This window comes from Otolemur garnettii, unplaced genomic scaffold (genome assembly GCF_000181295.1).
Source record: "Otolemur garnettii isolate 467f Iridium unplaced genomic scaffold, OtoGar3 scaffold00047, whole genome shotgun sequence".
NCBI classification, from domain to species: Eukaryota; Metazoa; Chordata; class Mammalia; order Primates; family Galagidae; genus Otolemur; species Otolemur garnettii.
The window spans coordinates 1,981,501-1,996,589 of record NW_003852442.1 but is presented as its reverse complement, the minus strand read 5'-3'; the positions used below and the strand labels follow the sequence as shown (position 1 = coordinate 1,996,589).

The 15,089-nt window shown below is 43.5% G+C and overlaps 1 protein-coding gene across 4 annotated transcripts in view; it reads left to right on the top strand.

The window, feature by feature from the left end:
• CDH13 (cadherin 13) overlaps positions 1–15,089 on the top strand; it is a 964,648-nt gene that overhangs the window by 408,168 nt on the left and 541,391 nt on the right. For 3 of the 4 annotated variants that reach the window (XM_012806161.1, XM_003791298.2, XM_023514115.1), the window contains one exon: positions 13,217–13,333. The exons of the other annotated variant lie outside the window; for it this stretch is intronic. Coding sequence is in view for 2 of the 3 variants with exons in the window: in XM_003791298.2 (XP_003791346.1) it covers positions 13,217–13,333 (117 nt within the window). In the remaining variant the exon portion in view is untranslated. The remainder of the gene's footprint in view (positions 1–13,216; positions 13,334–15,089) is intronic. 4 annotated transcript variants of the gene reach the window in all.

The window sequence follows — 15,089 nt, the reverse complement described above, 5'->3', positions numbered from 1 at the left end:
TTTTTTTTTTAACTTTTTGTATGGGAAGGGTTTCATTATGTTTTCCAGGCTGCTCTTGAGATGCTGACCTCAAGCAATCCTCTGGCCCCATGGCCTCCCCAAGCACTGGGATCACAGACGTGAGCCACCATGCCTGGCCAGACTCTTCAATTTCCATTTAAGCAAAAAGTGTATTAAAACTTGGAAGGAAGTCTGCAGAAATGCTATTTTATCTGAAACAGGATTGTAAATAAGCTGATCTTCTGCATTGTAATGCATTTTCTAGAATTTCTATAATGAACCTATTCTATTTAGAATTTAAAAAATGAATCCTAAAAAAACATATGATCTGGCATGGCCGTGAGCCCACTATGGCCCATCCCTCCTGCTGAATACTAAACTAAAACCTCTGTGCAGTCTCACACTCAAGCACACATGTGCGTACGTGAAAACTGTGAACAATGAGCCAAAGCTGGGGGACAGGTGGATTGTTGAGGGCAGGCAACGTGTGAAGAAATGAGATGTAATAGAGAGAGCCTCCAGAGTTAGGTTATTTTTCTTCCCTGGGTTTGCCTCTGGATGGGGTTCCAGGCATATAGCAGAAGGGTGGCCATGTAGGTAGCTGAGACTCCCAAAGAATCCTCAACTTTCTAGCCAGAGAAACCAGCAAGAGGGCTTCCTTTGGGGGAATCTTGGAAAGGAGAGTGTTTTGCTGTTGTTCTTGGTGGTGACAGTGAGACACTTAGCTCCTAGAAATGGTGTGGTACATAGCAGGTGCTCAATAAATATTTTTTGAATGAATGAATGAAAATTGGGGGAAAGATTTCACTTTGGAGATTGATGCTGTCTCCCAAAAGACTGACACAACCAGATTTCTTTCCAGCATGGGAAAAATTCTGTTTCTCCATGAGGTACCAGAAAGACATTTGAATTTAGGAGCCCTTTATCTGAAAGGCATGGAGACTTCTGCACTTAAATACAAGAGCACTCTTTGGTGTGACCAGCACTCACCCTCAGAGAGTGACTGAGTTCGCAGCTGAATTATATCTCTCATTGAGTGTCGATTCTGGGACATTGGTTTACTGAGCAGAATCATGGGAGGGAATTACTTACAATTACATTATTCGTCCTCTCCTCTGACTTTCTGTCCTCTGTCTTTATCTCTTTATTTCTCTTCCTACCCCGCCCAGGTATATAAGTAAAGCCAGGGTTATGAAACATTGCATGCTGCTCCTTCATCACACAGTGTCCTCCAGGCAATAGAGGGAGCCCAAGACCACAAAGGGGAGACACTTATGTAGCACAGGAGACTCTGCCTGTGGCCCCTGCATTCTTAGGCTGTGTCATTAGAGCACATGAGGCCAGTCTCCCACTGGTAGTCTTGGCCTTCTTTGCCCAATCACAAGTCTAGAGATGGAGCACCCCCAGAAAGTCCTTCCTAAGGGCTGAGGGGAACTGGGGTAAAACCCTCCCAACCTCCTCGCCCCTCTGAGTCATGCGTTCTGCATGGGCTTCTCACATTCCCCAGTGGCAACTTGCTCATTAACTCTGCCTTCATTTGCCATCTTTTCTTCTCTGCCTTACTTCCTCCAGGGTCTCCCACAATCACCCTCCAAATAACCGACATTCTCTCAAATCCTCATCTCGGCTCCAGCTTTGTTGAAGTCCTGGTTGATGCAATTCTACTATCAATTGGGATTGTTTATAAAAAGGAGACCAGAAGTCACGAGGGTCTCTCCCGTGGGCTGCAGTGAAGCAGGTGAAAGGTGATGGTCATAGCAGGGGAGGTGGTCAGAGAGAAGGGAGACGGTGGAATCCAGGAAAATCCCCCAGGTGGAGCCTGCAGGAGTTGACAACCCTGTGGCAGTGCAGTGTGCATGACAGAAACCAGAGCAACCATTCTTATGATGTCAGTGGCTAACCCTTCAGCAGCTGAGCAGAGGGAGCCAGGAAACTTGGGGTTTTGGCAGTCAGAGGTGGGAAGGACAGAATTCTCAGTTCAGTTTAGGACGTGTTGAGTTTTGGATGCCTGAGGATAGCTGCGTATTATTTACAGTGAAAGTTCCACAGGGAAAACACATGTCAAACACCCAATAAATAAATACCCACTGAATTGAGAAGAATTGTTTTTCCAAGTGTGAGTTTTCTAACAGAGACTATCTTTTTCAAAAGCGGGTCACACATTTCGGAGCTCAGACAGACGAGGGAGGCGTGGTACTTGGGTCGCATGCTCTCACATCCAGAATCTGTGCTCAGAGGATACAGCCGTGGAGGCAGGAGCACATATGTGTGTTAGAAAAACAAGCCCATCTGTGGAGTGCTGGAGGATGCCTCCAGGTGGTCACAAGCAGCTATTTAACATGAATATTTTATCAAGGCCAGAGCAGATAGAGGGAATGTGTGTCCATTATATTCCCGTCACCGTCACACATGGAGTAACGGACTTTCTGACCAAGGAATCTAAATAATGTTGAAAACATTTTTCATCTCCAATGAAAACAGCAAGTCCTGATTTGTGTGTTTCTTTCTCCTGCTAGATTCATGAACTATTTCAGAGGCAATTGCATCTTGGAAGTGCAGTTTGGCAAGTTTTCATCCAGAGTGTATACCCTCATTTTATTTTTTAACCAGCAGTTCAAACATGGGGAAGTTGGCGGTTTAGACAAGTGATAAAAGGTGTGGGGTCAGTTGTTGTTGCTGTTTCACTTTTTAGGTTCAACTTTTTATGTATGGAGCTAGGTCAAGTCTAACCAGGGGCAGGAAATAAGGTCTTCTTCATGATGGCTCTGCAGCTCCAACAGGAACGGGTCAAAGGCAAGGTCACATCTCAGACATCTTCTCCTTGAAACCATTCAGTTCTGCCAGCATCCTGGGGCCTCAGAACAGTCCTCCGCAGCTGGGTGAGATCTGGCTTCTACCAACCTCCAGCCTCTCCCAGAGCTGCTCGGAGCCTTCCTTAGCATCTCTGCCCCAGCCCTCCTGGTCTTCGGCCATCTTCTGCCTCTGTTCTTGTCTCAGGCTGTTTCCCAAGCCTAGAATTATGCTGCCCCACCTCCTTATTTCCCTTTATCAAATTAATTCCACCTATCTTTCGGATCTTAGCTTAGCTGTCCTTTCTTCCAGAAAACAATCAGTGCCTGCTGATTGTTCCAAGGCTGTCTTGGATTGTTCGTAGGCTGTCTTCCCATAAATGCCAGGCAGACGCACGTTCAACATTCTTTCCTTCCAATCATATTGCTGGTCCTAGGCCTTTACCACACAAAAATTTTGAAGTCTTACTTTCTGGCCATTACATCAACTGAAGCTACTTTAAAATGCTCAGAGTCATTTTTAATTATTTGTTTAACTGGCTCGTCCTTTCAAAATGAGAAGCTCTGGGGGAGATTGAACTTTCCTGCTTAGTCAATACTCAGCAATTACAACAATGCCTGGCCATGGAATGCGATCTATAGATGTGTTGGCTGGAAAAATAAGTATCTGTATATATATGCAGAAATGGTAAATGATAAAACCTGCCTTCAATATGACTATACTCTTGAGGGACAGGGTAAAACGTCCCTAACTTTTATGAACATGCTATCATGGGGTAGTTCCATGATGGAAGAAGGCCCAGTGTGCAGTGATGGTCCAGAGCAGTGATTTTCAACCGGGGTGCCCCGAGAGCATCTTAGGTGTGCCAGGAAGATTTTTAAAGGTCATTCATTAAATTATTTTGAGAGAAGTTCAAAGTATCCTAAGTATATTCTTTATTTTACTGTTTTTTTGATCAATGTAATTTAAGTGTGTTACAGAGGTTTAACTATAGGTTCAGGCATGCTGTAAGATTAAAAAAAAAAGTTTTTTGAATACTGAAATACTGTACTAAAGGGAAAGGAAGGTTACTGAGCCCAACACAGGGAGCCAGGGAAGACTTTCTGGGAGAGGTGCATTTAGACTCAAGCATAAAGAAGACGGAGGTTCTAGTCAAATGGAGGACGCAAAGGACTGTGGGGACAAGTGTGATGTGTCTGAGGATTTGCAAGTAGGTCAGGAGGCCAGGGAGTGGATCACATGGGAGAGAGTTGCTGAATGTTAGGGAGAAGTGGATCACGGCCTCGCCGGCCCATTTAGAGTCTACATAAGAGCAAATAGGTGGGAGTGTCGGATTTCCATGTGTGTCTGGGCAGAGAACTCCTGCAGTGGACTGGAGCCTGGAACTGAGATGGCACGCAGGGAGGGTCTTGCTGTAGCACAACATAAAAGCCCAGGGCCATGTCAAAAAACCATTATAACCTGACTTCAGCAGGGATTCATAAAACCATCCACTTCTCCTCCTCTCACGGTTTTATAATTTTGTGGAATCTCACAAGCCTAAAGAGAAACCCTATGACCCTCTCTCTGATGACTCACTCCATCCTGTGTCACTTTATCTCATCACGTTAAGCACAGATGTGGGTCTAAGCCATTATCCAGGTATCCATCAAGTTCATGTGCAGGCATAGGAATGTTATGGACACCCTGTATTATGTTAGGGAAGTGAGCATCTCTTCAATATCACTACGAATAAAAATTTGCATACACTTGTAGTTTTGGTAAAACTGAGTTTGGAGGGAACATTCCCAGTTCTGAGGCTGTGTTCCATTTGGGGGAACAGTATAATAACTCCAGAACTTTCCACTTTGCTTTGCTTCTTCCTTTTACCTACCTCCGAGTTTCCTCCTTTTTCCTACACCTTGGTGTCTTCATGAATTAATTTGTTCTTTCATTTATTCACACATAAAACCACCGTGTATTCAGTCTGTGTGGCAGTGAAGACAGACACAGTACTCCAGCAAACAGGCAATTAACAACCAATGAATCCGTCAGTCGAGATCCACACTCCATGTAGAGGGGTGTCCAACCTGCGGCCCAGGGGCCACATGCAGTTTATTTGAGCCTGTTTTTCTCATCTATGGTATTGGATATCATGGAAAGTATGCACAGATCTTCTTTTTTGTTCATCAGCTCTCCTTGGTGTGTGGCCCAAGACAATTCTTATTCTTCTAGTATTCTTCTACTACAGAAAAGAGATAAAGTTGGCACCCAGAATTTGCCTCTAGTGACTCCACCTAGCCTACAGTAAGCAAGGAAGATTGAAAAAGAGAGAGAGGACAAGAGACAGAGATCAGAAAGACAGAGAAAGTCCTTAATGGTTAGGAATTTGTGTGTCTAGATGGTATTTCACATCTATATTCTTTTTCTTTTTGTGGAGGCAAGTATGTGTTTTAAGCATTTAGGTATTTGTGGTTTGGAAGTTGGACGAAAAGGTGTATTTAACCCTTACATCTCTTTCTCTTCCCAGATAATGCGGTTACTTCCTTTCCTGACCTTTTACTGATAATATTATAGCAAACACCTTTACAAGTGTATTATGTGGGCATGTTTTGATTATTCCCTTGCCTTAGAATTAAATTGCTTCATCAAGGAACATGAACACTTTAAGAGCTGCCAATTGTACTGTTAGCATTGCTTTTCAGAAAAAAAGATCTTTAACGTTGAAGCATAAATGTACCCATTTATCAGAACTTCATGAGCGTTGAGTCCTTTATTTTTGTTTTCTTAGTATTTCCCAACTTTATAGTCAGCATACTAGGTTTATAAAGTGCAACATATAAGGAGGGAAACTACAACAGGGGCCCTCAAACTTTTTAAACAGGGGGCCAGTTCACTGTTACTCAGACTGCCGGAAGCCCAGACTGCGGGCCCGGGACAAGTCGGCTGCTAAGCAGGACAGGCAGCGGCAGCAAAAACACCTGGCAGGCCGGATAAATATCCTCAGCGGGCTGCATGTGGCCCACGGGCCGTAGTTTAAGGACCCTGGCATAGAATCTGGAATTGGCAATGTTGAGAGAAAAGAAGGTACAAGGTACATAAAAGTGGGAGATGCAGAAGAAACACCTGGTTGGCCTCAAGTAGCTGACGCGTGTCACGTGAAGAAGGGGCGAACGTCTGCAGAAAACCAAGCCATGACCCACGAGGGAGATTTCAGTTTAAACAAAAGGAGAACTTCCTAAAAAATAGTCCATTGACTTGATTACTTCAAAAAGTATTGAACTCCCCAGGAGAAAGAATCCACACTAAGTGGGGAGGTTTGATTGTCGTTATAGAGAAGATTTCTCTTTTGGAGAGGAAATCAAAGCGGAATCATAAACATCCTAGTCACTTATATTTATTAGACACAATTATGGAGCTAATACTCTGAACCAGCCATTGTGCTAAATCCATTACTTGGATTTCCCCAATTCTGACAATAACCTTTTATTCATTTAATACCTTCTATATTTCACAATACTTTTAGAATACTTTTTGGAAGCCTGCTCTATACCTGGGCTTGTGCCAGGCTCTGAGGGACCTAAGAGTGGGCAGATACGTGCCAGCCTGGACGGAGCTGGTGGCCTTGTATGGAAGACAGACAGGGATTGAACACTGGCTCTGAATGAATGTGTGATCTGGATCCCAGATCAGGGCTTTATACAGAAAGGACCAGGTGCAGGCAATGCCCACAGCAAAACAGACCAGAAAGTATAGACGTGGTGCTTGAGCTAAGAGGAGGGTGGCTGAGGGATCAACCAGGCGAAAAGAGGAGAGGTGAGGAGGGAGTCACTGAGTGAAAAGCTCTCAGACATTCACCTGTCACTGGAGGATCCTGAGGAGCTGGTGGAGCTGAGCAGAGCCAAGAGGACAGGGATGGCCCCAGAGGTCAGAGATGTCATCTAAGATCAAGCTTCCTGCATGCCCTGGCCTTGGTGGCACAGGAGGTATCATCTTTGATGAAGGGAAGTGCAGACCCTGTTAATAAGGGGAAGGGAATGGTTTTTTTGTTTGTTTGTTTGTTTGTTTGTTTTTTATTGAATGGTAACTGTGTACATTGATGCACTTTGGTGTCATGGGAAGGGAATGTTTTGAAGAGGTCTTGCCATTTGCTGAATGGAGAACTCTGGGAGTTACTGCTCAAGTCTCAAACTGCCTTAGGGAAATCTCTAGCTGCCTTTTTCCAGTGGCTCCTTTGATGGAAGCAATGTCTTTTCCACTCTGAAGATGCATGAACAGCAGGAGCCACTGTCATATTCATTATGTGGGATATGTGTTACTTTTTAGGGGCTCATAATTCAGGTGCTCAGTTATTGGGCCTTCCATACCAGGTGTGTTGTTTACTTAGTTTTGAATTTTAGATGGTCAACATTCCCCAAATCGTTGATGTTTGAGTTCCTTTATTAGAAATATCATTTCTAGTCTTGCTGGGTATCACTTCTGGAAAAGCATGAGTACAGGGGGACTCTAGGGAAGAGTAGTTTGCAGCACTTTCCCCTGCTTACATACCAGTAGCCAGGGAACAGTGTGAGTGACGTAATTTATAACAGAAGACTGACTTCATGCCATCCTATGAATCCACCAGCCATTATCTTCCCTGACCCCCACCTTGAAAATGAGTTCCAATAACGCCCCCTGCCATGATATGATATGAGGGACCAATAGGGGTAATTTCTGTATCACCCCATTTTATTGTCGGCATAACTCTATCCAATAAATCTGCAGTGGGCAACTCAGTTCTGCTGACATTCGGCCTCCAGGATATTGGGAAAATAGATAGTTAGAAATGAGGTGAACTTGGTGTCCTGCTCTCCCACCTCCTAAATTTGCACAGAAAGTTTGGTATTTGTTGACTGTTTCTTCCTTAAGTAGGCAAACTTCAGCCCCAGGAGGCAATAAAGCAAATTCTAAATATCGCCCCAGGTAGAGTAAAGCTGGCTGAACCCTGTGTTTGATTGCAAACACAATGTGAATTGAGTAGTGCAGAATCTTACTCCCAGCACAATGAGGTCAGCTGCAAGAATGGAATAAATTGGAGAGTGGCTTCTGCAGTTCCGTTGATTTGCAGAAATTTGCAGACGATTAAGCTGTTCTCCTGCAGGATAGGTAGGTGCACCTCTTAGCCAAGGGATGACTGAGATTTGCTTTCTCTCCTGAAACATGCTGGAGCTCTGATTCTCTAGTTACATCTGATCGAATGGGGCTCAGGACCTCTCCAGCCTGGCACAGACCTCTCCCCAGAGTTGCTGCGTGGCTCCGAGCAAGGGGCTGGCAGGCTCAGGCCCCAGAGCTTAGGGCCTGTGAATGAGTCTCTAACGTCTTTGACCTCAGGAAAGCAGACCTTCTTTCTGGTTCTATCTGTGAGTCATCAAATAGATTAAGTGAGATAATTTTATCACACCTAACACTGTGTGGCATGGAACTGCTCAGTAAGTGGGTAGCATTGCCTATGGCAGACGAGCATAGTTCAGAGCCAGGATACCAGGCTAACCTTAGGGTTAGAAAAGGGAAAAGGAACCTGGTTATCTCATCTTGAGTCTTTGGTATGGAATATAAGCTTCAAACTCTCTAAAGGAGTAATCCTGCGATTCAAACCCAAAACATCACACCTTTGCCTAGAACCAGCAAAGGCTTCCTACCCCTGAGGAAGCAAATCTGAACTTCTCACCTTGACCTAGAAGACTGTCCTTACTTAGCTGGGCTGATTATTTGAATCTCACCTTTCATTGCTCCCCCTTAACCCTCTGCCTTGGCCAGAGAGGAACCTTTCAGCTTCTGTAATGCTTTGCCTGGTTAAATGTCTCCTCTTAGCAAAAGCTTCTGCCCCAAAGTTATGCAAGTAAGAAAGGAAATAAAGGTGAAACTTGTGGCTTTTTTATGAGGTTTTCACTGTTTTCCCCTCTCACTTATTACCTAATGGAAATACGGGAACTAGGAGGGTGGAGGGAGGGGGTAAGGACATGTGTGTTTTCTGGCTACTTCTCCTCTGTAGCAAGTGCTGGTGTGTGAAGGAAACCCTCTGACAGGTGTCCAGCCAGGTCCAAGTGCCTCTGGGCTTGTGTTCAGGTGTGCAGAGAGCAGGACTGTTCTTCAGAAATCTCATCATGTCCTTGAGGGGATGGCCATTTGGAAAGCTTTTATTCTCTTGGATGGATGGCAGAAAGAGGTGGGGACAGCATAATCTTCGAATGTGGCCACCACTATAAAATGCCAGTCCAACTGACCAAACGTCTGTGCCCCTTCACTTGTGGGAAGCCGCCTTACCTACCCTGCCTTGGTGGGCGTCAGAGGTGGGCTCCTGGGAGCAGACTTTGCGTGCGGGAGGTCTGTGACAAGGAGTCTCAGCACCCACATCTGTACAAGGGAGGTGTGCAGGAGGGGGCAGATGAAGGGAGGAGGGTGACCCAGGAGAAAGGAGGAGAAAGTGAGCTCAGTGACACATGGAGGCCTGGGCCTTCCTGGGCAGCGGGGCCCGGGGCCACAGTGTTCCCGAGTGTGGTTGTAGGTGGAGGATGGAGGCCAGCTGTTGTCCACCCTCAGCATCACTGATGTCCCTGCATCTCTTTGTCTCACAGATTTCCCATCAACAGTGAAATGGGGCAGAGTCCATGAACATACCGGAACATATTGCGTGATTCCTTTTTATGAAATGTCTAGAAAAGGGAAATGTATAAAGAGAGAAGATTCGTGGTTGCCCATGGCTGGGGACAAAAAGGGGAAGTGACTGCTAATGTCCATGAGGTTTCTCTAAGGGATGATGGAGAGGCTCTAAAATTAGATGTGGCAATGATATCACAGCCCTGTAAATTTCCTAATAATTATTCTATCGTAAACCTAAAACGGGTGGACTTATGGTACTTGACTACTTTAACAGTGTGGTTGAGGGAGGGGTGGGCCCTGCCTCTCCCTTTCCACAAGTTAAATGTTCAGATTTGTGATTTGGGAGGAACTTTGGTGTTCAGGGAAGACAGGTTGGGACAAGGAAGAAACTCAGCAAATGAACCTTCCCTGCTTGTCTATCCTTGCCACGGTCCCTTTCCATCGTAAGTGGGGTCCTTGGCTCCAAACCCTCCCGTGGTTCACATCCAGTGCAGGCCCAAGGCACAGTAAAAGCTGGGTGGCCCCTGGCCGTCAGGGTCCTTCCTCTGAGATCTGAACTCCTGGTATCCTCCCCCTCAGGGCCTCTCAGCCCAGCCGCTCCCTCCCTGCTGGGTTATTCTCTGTGTCATTCTCTCTCTGTTATCCTTCACCTATTTCCTCTAGGATGTCAGCTCTCTGAGGATGGGGGTTTGTCTCCTTTACGGTCCAGACTATCCTCATGCCCAGAATTACGCCTGGCAAGGAGGAAGGGCTCAACAGGAGGATTTTGAATAAATGAATTAACTAATTAATATGAATCCATGGTCCTGGAAACATGAAATCATAGACATCTCATTCTTTGAGGTTCCTCCCAGTGGAATTCCAAAGCTGAGAGTGAGGAGAAGCAGGACAGCCTGACCCCAGACATTCTTTAAGATGCCACCACGGTGGGCTCAGAGTCAGGTGCACAGGAGGCATCTCGACCCGGAGTCTTCTCCGCCCTGCCCCACCTGTCTGTTCCAGGTGCTGTTTTCTAAGGCTTGGAGCCTTCTGCTTCTTTTCCTGGGCCCTTGAGATCCAGCGGTTAACACAGCTGTGCTTGTTTGGATACTGTAGGGGTCAGGGAAATGGGCTGGCAGCTTGGGGCTGGGAGGACACTAGTGCCTGGAACAGGGACTTGGGGGCCTGATCATTCCAGGCTCCCCATGAGGACAAAAATACCCATTCAAGAGCTTGGAAATGCAAGCAAGTGCTTTATTCCAAACTACAGGAAGTTTGTTATTGAAGACACAGTGTGCTTCTTCATTACGTGGGACACGTTTGCACACACACTGTCATGATGAACTGAGACCTGTGTTTGCTCTGTGATGGAGCCTAATTACCCACCCCTTTCATTTGCATAAGACTTTAAATCTCTTTAAAGTGCTTTCCTAGACAATTCTCTCATCTGAAGCTCAAGATGCATTTTTATCGTGAATGAGCTTCGTATATTGTACATATTTTATGTATTTTCTATTCTTTTGCCATCCCCCAATAAACCAACAGACTCTTCAGAGATGTTAGGCATCGGTTTTGAGTAAGTACAGTCCAATCTGTCACTCACTTGTCTGTTCTAGCTCTCTTTCTCTTGGCTGTTTTGGGGGTTGGGTTTGATTTGTTTCAGTTTATTGGTTGAGTTTTATGTTTGCTTGTTTGTTAAGCCCTCCTTGCTTTATCTTCCTACTGATTTATGCACCTATAGACTCTGGTTTTCTGCCTTCCCCACCATATTGAGTCTTTTGTCTTCCTAGAAACCAAACGATCATTTATTTCTCCTCTTCTCTGACCCACACAGTGTCTGTAAAGCAGGGTGCATCTAACATGCCTTTCTCCCTTCCCCTACACTGCCCATCTGAAATACTCTCTCTGCCAGCTAGGAGAGGTGCAAGGCTCTTATGTAACCTCTCTGAACTCTCTTCACTGGTGAAGGCGGACTCAGGTTTACTTGGAAGATTTGTTGCAAATACTAGAGCTGACACGTATGTAATACCCAGCCTATTAGCCAACATATGCTTAACACGTCATTATTACAGTAGCTGGTGACGGTGAAGGCAGTGGAGTGATAGAGGCAGTGGTAGGAACGTGGTCTTCACAACGGTCTTGTTGACAATGGCTCATAAGAGTATATCTCCCACTAATGGACCCAAATTTAACTTGTCTTTCCTGTTGAACACTTGGGTTGCTTTTCATTTTCTGCCCCTTATAAATCATGCCTCACTAAACATCTTCCTGCATGCAGTGTTCATTTTCTTTTGAATGCGGTGTTTGGATGCCTTCCTAAGAGCTGAATTATGGAGAAAAGGGCTGTGTACATTCATAAGGCTCTTGATAAATAAATATTGCCTAATTGCTTTCCACAAGGGTGCTATCAATTTGTGCTCCCACTGAAACCAAGAGAATAACTATTTATAGATGCTTTCAGAGCCTTAGCCTGTTTCCTGTTTGACTTTTCTTACGTAAATGTTCTTTTAAAACTATAATGTACACAAATACGGACAAATACACAGGCACACTCTCTCACACACTTTCATGGGGCCATGGGGTCGAGCATAATATGGAACTCTCATTTATCAATCACACTATCTTGATAGAAACATGTTGTCAACGTTGAAAGGCTTAGTTCTGATGATACAGAAAATGATTTTAATTTGTATGTGTCATTAAAGAAATTGGTTGACGTGTTGAACATGGGATTCTGTTTTCAATTCCTTCAGTCTTCCGATCAGGTCAAGGACAAAGTCTCAGCCTGCTGTTTACATCTTTTAAACACATCTCTAGCCTTTGCTTAACTTCCCTTTAAACCACTATTTTTCAAGCTTTTTTTTTTTTTTTTAATCTCACCACACACTTGAACCTATAGTTTAACTTCTTTGGCAGATGTAAGTTAATCAAAAAAAAAAAAAAAAAGAGTAAACAAAAAAGCTACTTACTTTGCTTTGAACTTCCTTCAAAAATAATTTAGTTAATGATCTTTACAAATTTCCGTGGCACACTTAAGATCTTTTCATAGCACACCAGTGTGCTGTGGCACATCAGTTGAAAAAATCACTGCTTTAAACAGAGGAGTTTTCTCTTTATGGGTAATGGTTTTTTAGCTTGAATTTAATAATATCATCTGGTCTCCAGTATGTTCATTTTTATGTTTTCCTTCTTTTTATGTAAAGGGATTTATTTAAAATAATGATATAAAGTTTTCATTGTTGAACACATTTGTTTAAAAATGTGAGTTACAGATAGGGCAAAAATCCTGACAGTATTACCCCAGTGATTGAAATTGGGACATACTACCTGACAAATGGATTCTAACGATTGCCCCTCTGGTGATAATAATATTATCCCTTGAGAAAAACATATTCTTTGAAATAAACTTTGTGACTATCCCTTCATTCCTATTCGTTTGAAAGTTAAAGGTCTTGCATTCGGCCATGAAGAGTTGCTTTTTATGTCCAGTGCCTTCTCTGGGTCCCTGTCCCAGTGAGTAATCCACTTGTTGTAGGTTAAGAATAGTAATATGTGACCACTGAAGGATGTATAAATCAAGACTGACATTGTCAATAGAGTGATTCAGAAGATAGGATTAAATAGCTTAATAATAGTAATTGGGAAGCACAATGTCAGCTTTTGTATAATTCTAATGATGTACTTTGTGACACTAATGAGGTTTGATAAAATAAAATTAACAATGTCCAAACAGCTGTATGCTTTCACAACAAAGGAAGCTTATCTCAGAGAAGATTGATCAAGCTTTCCTTGGGAGATTTTAGTTAATTGATTTTGTTTTCTCTTTTAGGATATATTTAAATTTGCACGAACTTCTCCTGTTCCAAGACAAAAGAGGTCCATTGTGGTATCTCCCATTTTAATTCCAGAGAATCAGAGACAACCTTTCCCAAGAGATGTTGGCAAGGTAAGTCAGACAGAGGACAAATGGCAAAAGCATGTTTGTATTAGAAGTTGGAGGCTGGGTGCAGTGGCTCATGCCTGTAATCCTGGCATTCTTGAGGGCTCAGGTGAGAGGATCACTTGAGCTCAGGAGTTCGAGACCAGCCTGAGCAAGAGCAAGACCCCACCTCTACTAAAAATAGAAAAATTAGCTGGGCATTGTAGTGGGCACTTATAGTCTTAGCTGAGGCAGGAGGGTCGCTTGAACCCAAGAGTTTGAGGTTGCTGTGAGCTATGATGCCACTACACTCTACCCAGGGTGACAGAGTGAGACTCTGTCTCAAAAAAAAAAAAAAAATTGGGCACACATGAGTTAAGCTGACTGTGACTGTCTCAGTGATCACCTGGAATTGGTCTTAATTCCTCTAAGAGGTTAAATGATTTTGGCATGAAAAGAATTTTGAAAAGTCATCCAATAAAAACAACAAAAACAATGTGATAAGAGAAAATAAGAAAAACTTTAAATATCATGATGTGTAGACTGGCATGGTAGGTGATGAAAGATATCATGGTTAAGAAGTAGATTCATTGCTTTTATAGATTCTGTCCAAGATATCAGCCACATAGGGCCCCTAGGAGAGCACTGTGTTGTTATGTGGTCTTTAATGATGATCTGTTCTTCAAATGTCTAGATCCATGAAGACCATTGGTTTAGCCTTCTAAAAACTAAATCAGATCAAGGGAACTAAATCACACTACCAGATCAGATCCAGAAAACACTTTCAGATAAATCAGAATAATAGCTTATCCAGGAAGAAATAGCCATTGTTAAATGGGCCAAAATACTGATGTTGCCTTTTCAGAATATTTACTCTCCATAAGACAGAGAACATGGAGAATAAAATTTTGCCAATTTGTACTTTGTGGTAAACCTGGCATTTGAAAAAATGGTGGTTAATTTAATAATCTTAATGACTGGTGCTATTGCTCTGTTAATTCATTCATTAAATAAATATGCAATACTTGTTATATGACAGACTTGAAGCTTGGGATTGGGCTTACATAGCTGTGAAGAAGCAGATGATAGAGCTTTTACTCTAATGGGGAGATGGACAGTTCAAGGAATAAATAAGTTAAATAAGAAAATAGCAGAGCTTGAAAATTGTTGTGCAAAAACAGAAACAGAATGACGTAGAGAGAGAGCAAATGGGTCATGGAGTATAGGAAGGAAGGAGTCTCTGTGCACAAGCCTGGAGGTGGGAAAGAATGGAGCCTGTTGGGACAGTAACGTGCCTGGGTAGTAGCATCGTGGTGAGCAGGGTCTGCTAAGCTTTGAAATCAGAGATGCTGGCCTGTCTTAGCAACTGTGTGGAGGGGCAGAGGTTTCATCATACAGATAGCAAGAGACCACTGAAAGATCTTCCCAGGAAAGTGTGTGCTTTCAAAGATCTTCCTAGCTACCTTGTAGAGAATGCTTTATTGGTGCAGAGCAGTTGGCAGGAGGTTATTAGAAATCCATTTTTACTGATAATTAAAAGAAGTAATAATTCAGTGTTCTGATAATCACTAGCAGGGGTGTCCAACTTATGGCCCACAGACTGTGTGCAGATTACTCAAGGACTGTTTTGCTTGTCTGTGATGTTAGGTATCATGAAAAGTTACACACTTTTCTTTTGCTCATCAGCTTTTGTTAATGTTTGTGTATTTACTGTGTGGGCCAAGACAACTCTTATTCCTCCAATATGCAGCAGAAAAGAAAACAGGTCGGACAGCCTTGCATA